This window comes from Centroberyx affinis, unplaced genomic scaffold (assembly GCF_046629955.1).
Source record: "Centroberyx affinis isolate AG114_WGS23_722 - 3 ecotype Tasmania unplaced genomic scaffold, CSIRO-AGI_Caff_v1 ptg004492l_1, whole genome shotgun sequence".
In the NCBI taxonomy this organism is placed as follows: Eukaryota; Metazoa; Chordata; class Actinopteri; order Beryciformes; family Berycidae; genus Centroberyx; species Centroberyx affinis.
The window spans coordinates 81,669-90,754 of record NW_027282145.1 but is presented as its reverse complement, the minus strand read 5'-3'; the positions used below and the strand labels follow the sequence as shown (position 1 = coordinate 90,754).

At 41.9% G+C, this 9,086-nt stretch overlaps 1 protein-coding gene and 1 long non-coding RNA gene across 2 annotated transcripts; both read left to right on the top strand.

Annotated features, from left to right (window-relative positions):
- The first annotated feature begins 227 nt into the window (after positions 1-227).
- On the top strand, positions 228-1,495 carry LOC139665222 (uncharacterized). Its single transcript, XR_011696867.1, has 3 exons — positions 228-354; positions 723-793; positions 1,234-1,495. It is a non-coding gene; the product is annotated as an uncharacterized lncRNA (long non-coding RNA).
- A 1,413-nt stretch (positions 1,496-2,908) lies between these two features.
- Positions 2,909-6,706, top strand: LOC139665228 (hatching enzyme 1.2-like). Its single transcript, XM_071544221.1, has 9 exons — positions 2,909-2,977; positions 3,297-3,303; positions 3,581-3,661; positions 4,148-4,303; positions 5,145-5,265; positions 5,367-5,545; positions 6,180-6,261; positions 6,371-6,495; positions 6,578-6,706. Coding segments are annotated over exons 1-9 (822 nt in total). The 3' UTR covers positions 6,580-6,706.
- The last annotated feature ends 2,380 nt before the right edge of the window (positions 6,707-9,086 follow it).

The following is a 9,086-nucleotide window of genomic DNA, read 5'->3' as shown; positions in this document are numbered from 1 at the left end:
TATACTTTTTTGTCCATCAGGCAGAACTATTGTTCATGAAACAAAATCATATTAGTAGGGAACCAAAGAAATGTTGTAATTCTGATTGGCTCAGCTTTATAGGAATTGAATGAACCTGTTCATTCATTGTTGTTCATGTCACTAGTGTGGACGCACAGTAATACTGGTGTCAGCTGCACAGTTTAACCAATAGTATCAGCCCTGTGTATTGACTGTGTTTGTGCTGCAGGTTTGCCTTCTCTAGGAACAGGCAGCCGACCATCGTGCCAATCCCCGACGAGAATGTAGTCATCGGCAGGGCCGAAGAGATGAGTGCTACTGACATCGTCAGGGTTAACCGCCTCTATGGCTGCAGTACGTAGCTATCATTCCTAGCTAGACACCTACTGTATCTACTTACCTTTTCCCAACTTTACTAATTATCTACCTACCAATTTACTCACCTACCTATCTAACCACCCACAGTCTATCTTCCTACCTACCAACCTACTTTTCTACCTGTCCACCAACCTAGCTAGCTAGCTAGCTACCTACCTACCTTCCTTGCTAGCGAGCTTACCTAGGTACCTAGCTACCTGCCTGCAGCACCAACAATAGGCTACCTACAATATAAAGACTAGTACACATAGACCTAGAAGGAAAAAAAAAAGTTTGCAACAATACTGTAAAGAAAGCAAACAGCATTCATGATTTTGGCTTTCTGGTTTAATTCATCTTGTCAGATACAACTGCCCCTGTGACTGACCTGGACCTAAGTGAAGAAGCTATATTGTATGATGATATGCAAACAAGTGTAAGGGCTGGATTTGTAGTTTTGAGTGTGTTATCTATTTTTCTATGTACACCACAGACACCAACACCTTTTAAAGCTTCCTATTTCTGTTCTGACAGAGTAAATTACACAGAGGTAAAGAATAGCATTAAACTGAACCTAGCTGAACATTTCCTGGACAGAGTGTTGCATTTTTGGTTACTTCTTGAAGCAAATAAACCATCACAAATGGAGAGGAAGCCGCTGCTAAGTTTCCATATCTTTACATTACCAGTAGTTTTTGTTTATTGACACATATTTGATCAGAGATAATATTTTCTTATAGTGAAATTGCACTGTAGTTTCTGAAATGAGATAGCTGTAATTCAAAGGCTTACCACTTCTACATGTGTGCATGCCTGTGTGAGTGTTTGCGTGTTTCATACTTATGTATGAATGGCATTTTCCTCTCTTTCCAACAGGACGATCCAACTGAATAATCAAGAAGAAATGAGGCAGTCCACAGATTTGTGCAGCTTTTTACCAACAATCAAAACTCAAGAAATTAGAGCGCATCATATGCTTAAGCTGTAATGCAATTCAAATTTTGCTGTAGGCTAAATTAGGAAAAATATATCAGATTATATAGATTTTTTGCTGCCATAATTAGATACGAAAAGTGTAAGTTGTTGCAGTATTGCAGTTATACGCTTCTGTGAATGATTGCTTTAAGACTTGATGAAATATCTCTATTAAAAAAATTATTTTCACATATCTTAACCCCTGCCTCAAGACCGCCTATTATTCTAACTTCAATTCTGCTTGTCATCATTTCTCTTGATCTTTTCTTGTCAATTTTAGCATTATTTGATTGCTCTGGGTCTCTTAGATATGGGCAACCTTTATACTTAAAGCTCCACCTGGTGGTTTTAGGTTTTAGGCCAGATCAGTGTTTCTGTATTTGTGAGTCAGGACCCAGAATGAGTTGAAAACCTGTTCCTTTTGTATCCCCATAAGTGACTTAGATATTTATGAGCCTTGATCCCAGGGCAAGAGAAAACTGATTGTACCAGGTTATCCAAACCTACACAAGAGTCTTAAATGTTCCCTGTTATTCCCACTGACTCAGGTGGCCTTCATGTACACAGTGCAGTTAAGATGCTAGATAAACAGACACAGATTATCAAAAGCCTACACTGTAGCATATAGTTGACAAGCCTATGTTAACTTTGCTCTGAATGCCATACTCAGCACATATGTCCACTCCCACACACATGTAAAAAAAACAACCTTTTTGGTCATTTTTGAAGCATGTAAAGGTATGTGTCATACTCTAAGATCACCTCTGTTATCACATTGATGAATGATAGAAGCTGAAACAAACACATACATTATATGGTTACATTCATCAAATCTAAATAAAACGAATGGTGTGTGTCAGTAAAAATGAAATTAATTAATATCTTTACTGAAGACTCAATGCACAACAGAATAAACAATGGAAATAATCATACACCATGGAAATAAATGATGGAGGGAAACATGAGCCAGACATAACATTGGAAGTTGCCAAATCTATTTTTTTTATATTAGAAGTATCATCAATATTGTGTGTGTTCTATACAGTATGGCGCCAAATGGCAGAACATATGTCCACTTCCCACCTTCATGGGTATGGAGGACTTTCCAAATGATTCTTTAGTTTCCTGAGCACTCAGATAATCCATATTTGGGCTCACCGACTTGGATCGGCATAGTATAAAACCTCTGAGCTTCAGTCCTGACACCGTTTTCGCAGAGGATCCAGGGTAAGTTCAGCAGCAAATGTATGCAGCTAAAAGCAATGATGAATTTGTGAGAGAGGAGTTAGGAGCTTTATCTCAGTGTGGACAGATTTAGCTGTCTGGCTGTCTTTTCTCATCCTCCCCCAGGCCTAAATTAGTTTTTTTTTTTGGTAAGCACATTAGTTTAATTTTGAGGTTGCGCTTTGAGTTTTCCCTACTCGTGCATTTCTGTGTGGTAAGCCGTCATGTCTGGCCCAGTCTGGTGGTTGTCTATCAGTCTTCATCTCTCTCTGTATGTGTAGGTAGGCTTCATATGATGTGAAGCTGTGGCTGATTCTTGTCTATCTCCTGCAGGTCTACTGGGATGGTCAACATGTCTGTTTTCAGGTTCACCGCTTTGGCTCTGCTGTTGCTGTCTGCCTGCTGCTGGGCAGAGGATGAGGTAGGACTTATATTGGATCCACTATATCATAATCTAATGGGAACAATAATATGACAGCACAATGTGATGTTTTATCATTTGGCATGTTGCACATAAACACTTTGATAAGTCATGAACAGCATGACTTATTGAAGTCGGACTTGCGGCAATGACATTCTGAATGGCCAAACTCTGTGCAAAGTCTTTACACCACCTTTCAAAAGATCTTATAAGTGCTACAATAATTTGGGGGAGTTGGTGTTGTTAGTCCATTGTATGCATGTATGTAAAGTGTAAATGTTACCTGAAAGTGTATTTCCTAACCTCTTCTCTTTTAAAGTCTGAAAGTCTTAATTGGAAAATGTCACTTGAAAACACTTTTGAAAAATGAAAACTGAATTATATGACTCTTTACCTTTTAACTACTACTTAAGTAGTAGTTAAAAACATTTCTAATATGTGTTTATTTTTTCTTCCCTACTCCCATGTTGAATCTGCAGGCAGGTACATAATCCATTCTATTGATCTGCTCCATTCTCATGATGCACAACATCATTATTGATATACAGTATATACTGTACATAATATGCAAAGTGAAATTGTCTTGTTGTTGATGCTGTTGAGCAGAGAATATGGTGGAGGAGGAGGAGGATTCAGGGGAGCTTTCTGTCTCTGACCTTCTGGAGAGAGCTAACAGTAATCTTGGTGAGATTCATACACACCAGACCTGACACAAATAAATACACACACACAACAACTTCTTATGTCTATACAACCTAGTGAACATCTATATTATTATTATTATTATCATCATTATTATTGTTATTGGTAGTTACTAGTAGTAGTAATTTTGTTTTAACAGTAGTAGCAGTAGTTGCAGTAGTAGTAGCAGTACTACTAGTAGTATTAGTAGTCATAGTAGTATTTGTACACCCTGCATACATGCTGTTACTGAGATATTTCATACTTTCATACATGTATTTCTACATAATACTTTCTTGTGTTGTAATTGTCAGCTGCATTATGTTTAATACTCCTCATTTCCCCCATTCTTATGTATTTCTCCTGTTACTATTTTGCTGCAATGACCCAATTCCCCCCTTAACGTTTCATCTTATTATTATTATTATTATTAGCAGTAGTGCAGCACTGTTTGAACTTTAAGGTTAATGTGTGTATGATGTGTTTCAGTCCCGGCCTTTAATGATCCCATCCTGATCGGAGGGGACATTGCTGTCGACAACGAGGCTGAGAAAAATGCTGATCCCTGCACCTCCCGAGGCTGCATGTGGGGGAAGTGGACTGATGGGAAGGTCTACATTCCCTACCACATCGCCAGTCACTTCTGTAAGTGTCAGCTGTAGGCCCACAGTGAGTCAGAGGCTTTCTTTGGGAATGTGGTGCTTTACTAGGCCTAGCCCATTCCAGCTGTTGCTGCTGGCTAAGTTCAACGTCAAGCCAAACAGGCACAAACTTTAACAATGTAATATTATAGCATGTTAAAAAATCATATACAGCTTTGGAAACTTTTTTGAACTGATGTTAGACAGACATTTATGTCCCGATCTCACAAAATGATACAAGTAGAATTTTGAAACTGGATTATAAACAGTTCAATATCTGGTTGTGTTATATTAACATGCTGTTTATGTAATCTTTTCAACATAATGAGCAGAACCTGAAACTGACTTTTGTGTCTGTCTTGAGAAAAGAGAAAACGTAAAAATAAAAGAAGCAGATACTATACAGTCATGACAAAAGACAACAATACAATCAGTAATTAAAAACACATTGAAACACACCTTAGGTCTACCTGTTTTATTCTTGAAAAACAGGTGTTTCATCCTGTTTTTAAAGGGGCTTTAAGTAAATGACCTTTATCGACCTCTATTGGTGACCTGTAGAAATTGCAATTAGGAGTGTCTTCAAATCTCAGTGGGTGGGGAGTTTTTGTTCCAATACAGAATACTGGCCAGAAAGTGAGTCTTGAAAGCTAGAAATCTCAGTAGTTGGTCAAGTAATCGTTGAATCATTGGTACTGATTGTAGTGAACCCTATCAACCCCACAGATATATTATGGTCATTTTGTGTTGTGGGGCAGCAAAGCTCTTAATTATTACCCTTTTAAAAGACAATTTGCTCTTACTACTACTAGTCCTGATAATGTTGTGTGGTGTCGTCCTGCCAGCCTCCCGTGAGAAGGCCATCATCACCCGTGGACTGGAGTCCTTCTCTTCGTTCTCCTGCATCCGGTTCAGACCCAGCCGCAGCAGCGACCGGGACTGGCTGAGCATCGAGTCCAAGAACGGGTAGGAAACCGCCGCTAGCGAACAGAGATCGGGTTAAGAGCCGTTTTCAGCCTGCAGCTTGCTCCAACTTACCTCTATGTATAAAATATGATTCTCCCCAGCTGCTACTCCTACATCGGCCGTCACGGCGGTAAGCAGGTGGTGTCTCTGGCCCGCCGGGGCTGCCTTTACCACGGTACCGTCCAGCATGAGCTGCTCCACGCCCTGGGATTCAACCACGAACAGACCCGCTCCGACAGGGACAACCACATCAAGGTCATGCTGCAGAACGTCCAGTCCGGTAACTGCTGTTTGTACTCTAGGACTCCATCGTAGAGAGGGAAACAAATATGCTGCAGCAGAGTGGACTGAAATTTCTGCCAAATTGTTGCCATTGATCTGGTGCTATGCCACAATTTGTTTCCCCTAAAAAATTTGTTTTCCCAGGCGGTGTGTCCTTGTTTTGTCATCTGTGTGTGTTGGTGTTTTGGCACTGGACAAAGAAATTATTTTAAGGGAAATTCACTTAATAATGTGGTTTCAGGTAATGAGATCTTGGTTCATTACGACATAACTAGGTAGCTTACTTTCGATAGGTTACTTTCATTCCTTGTAATCCTGTATTTAAAATGTTGTTTTACCATTTGAAAAGGCAGCGATAGGAACAACGAACAAAATCCACAAAACTGAAATTATTTTGTTTTGTTAGGGGGATAGAAATTTTCGCACAACACCGATCCTATGTGGGAAAGGTGATCATTGCTTGACAGCAGTAATTATAATCTACTGTGAGACATTAACTGTCAGTAACAAAAACAGTCACACACCGCAGCTTATTTGCATCCCTCTCTTGCAGTTGGAGTCCCTTCTGTCCAGAATCACAATCTTGTATTAAAACCAGACAGAACATTCATGTTTTTCCTCTGTGTTTTTAGGAATGGAGCACAACTTCAGGAAGATTGCCACCCTGAACCAGGGCACTCCCTACGATTACAACTCTGTCATGCAGTACCACAAGTCAGAACAATTCGCCTTGCATTTACATATACATGAATACACTGTAAATGCATGAATATTCAGTTCAGCTCTGCTTTCATCATTGACATTTCCGTCCTCTTTCTTCCAGGTATGCCTTCTCTAAGAACAACCAGCCCACCATGATCCCCATCCCCAACTCCAATGTGTCCTTTGGCAACACTAAGGAGATGAGCCACAATGACAAAGCCAGGCTCAACACTCTCTACAAGTGCTGTGAGTATACAAATGGGCACCAAGTACACAGACACACACATTTCTAACTTTTTAACTAATGAGTTTCTATTGCTGTTCACAGAGAAAGCCCATTCAGATGTGCCAGACAGTTGATCAGAGGGAATATTATCTCCTTGTCACCCACCGGACAGCAGCAGCTGTTGGCCTGGACTCGTCAATACAACACTAAATGTGGATCTAATAAAGCTGCTTTGGCTGGAGTGCAACACTTTTAATTCTCGTATCACATTCTTTTTGTTTGTTTTCTTTTTGCTAGCCTTCTTCATATTTGAACTGGCAAAACATGAGCCACCATCAGAACTTAAGACATGTTTTAGAGCTGCATTATATTATTAACTTATTTTTGACTAAAATGTCAGATGGGACATCAGGATGAGGTAAATGTACCACAGCAGTTACACTTTCATTACTCAGTTTGACAACAGCATTTAAATTGCAAAACCACACAAACAATTGATACGATAAAAACATAAAAACAACTATAGATCCAAGACAGCTTTGATATTTTGATACATTGTACTGTATGTCCAGATGTCTTAAATCCTCTGCATACAATGTTGGCTGTAGAGCCACTTACAGAATGAAAACAATACAGGCGGTGCATTATTTTTAAGATATCAAAGGTGATATCTTTTATTAAGGGAAAATAGAAGGTAAAAGGGGGGAGGAGGTGTCAGGAGGTGGGGTGTGTGTGTGGGGATGGTGGGTTGGAAGAGGGTGTAGGGTAAGGGTGTGTGTGGGTGAGGAGAGAGGAGAGGGAGTGAGCACAGGTGTCAGTGTGCTGAGGTTCTTGGTTTGAAGCAACTCAAGCGGACTCCATCTTCTCCTTTTTCTTCTCCTTTTTTTTTCTCCTTCCCCTGACGGGTAAAGAGCTTGATGAATCTTCTCATTATGAAAGCCTTAGTCCGCTTGAAGCAACTCAAGCGGACTCCATCCTCTCCTCCTTTTTGTTTTCCTTCCTCTGACGGGTAAAGAGCTTGATGAATCTTCTCATCATGGAAGCCTTCTTGGGTTTTTTTCCATCTTCCATCTCATCGGCCTTCAGCTTGTCGGCCTGCTCCTCCATCTTCTCCTTCTCTGCCTTGAGCTCGATGGAGAGGTTCTGGTTGGTCAGGGCCTCCTCTGCATGGAGCGTTTTCAGCTCTTCATTTTCTTTTTGGAGTGCCTTCACCAGACTCTCCACCTCCTGGAGCCTCATGGTCTGCTCACGGTGGCTCAAAGCCTTCTCTTTCTCAAGGTTGTGATTCAGATCAATTTTTTCTTGGAGGGCTTTCTTATCCTCAATCTGTTCCTTGAGCCTAATAGTCAGCTTTTCAGTGATCAAGGCAAGCTCCTTCTGGAGCGTTTTCATCTGCTCCATTTCCTGCCGATGAGTGTTCTCCCGCTCATGGGCACTCTGGAGCTTCTCTTTCCACTCCTTAATTTCCTTACGGAGCTCCTCGTCCTCTCGGCAGAGGATCTCCTGAAGGTTAGTGGCCTGCTCTCTGAGCCCCTCCTCGTCTTTCTGGAGGGACATAATCTCCTTCCCGCAGGCCTCCAGTTTCATGGCCTGCTTCTTTGCTGCTTTGCGGAGCTTCTGGTTCTCTCGGCGGAGGATCTCCTCTTTCTCTGCCTGCAGGTTACTGGCTCGTTCCTGTTCTTTCTTGAGAGCCATATCGTCCTCCTCGCAGGCCTTGAGTTTCACGGCCTGCTGCTTTACTTCTTTGCGGAGCTCCTCCTCTGCTTGAAGGTTATTGGCCCGCTCCCATTCTTTCTGGAGGGCCATATTCTCCTTCTTGCACGCCTCAAGTTTCTTGGCCTGCTCCTTCATTTTCCCACGGAGGTCCCACACGTTCTCCTTGACTGCCATGGACTGCTCACGTCTGCCAAAGGCCGTCTCTATCTGGGAAAGGGCCACTCCATGTCATCCTGGAGGGCCATATCCTCCTTCTTGCTGGCCTCCAGTTTGATGGCTTGGTCCTTCACTTTCCTACGGAGCTCCTTGTTCTCTCGGCGGAGGAACTCATAGTCCTTGTCAGCCTTAGGCTGCTCGCGTCTGCATTTGGCCATCTCTTTCCTGAGCGCCTTCAGCTGATGCTGCAGACCCATATTTTCATGTATTTGGTCCTTGTGTTCGGAGGCCAGTTCTTTGTAGTTTCGGCGGAGGCCCGCCTTCTCTGCCTCACACGCCTTCAACTTCCTGGCTAGCTCGATGGGATCCATGGTCTCCTCATCGTGGAGCTGTTCTTTCTTCTCCATGTCTTCAGAAGAACCTTCTCTTTCAGAAGCCTCCAATAGTCGGAGTGTATCTAGTAGTGTATCTAATAGTGTATCTAATGGTCTCCTGTCTCTATCCTATGGCTGCTCTCTCTTCCTGCCTTACTCGTTTACCGTCTTTGCCCACATAGAGCTTCTGTGGCTGTAGCAGCCTCTTTTATAGGATTACTGGAGTTCCAGTTGCGTCATAAAGAAGAACGTGAGTCAGCAGGCAGTGAAAGCCAATTGGATGAGAAAAGTTGGCAAGATTCCAAAGATGCACACGCTCAAAAAACGGCTTATAAAACTACTGAAGCGACGTCATGACGTAATTA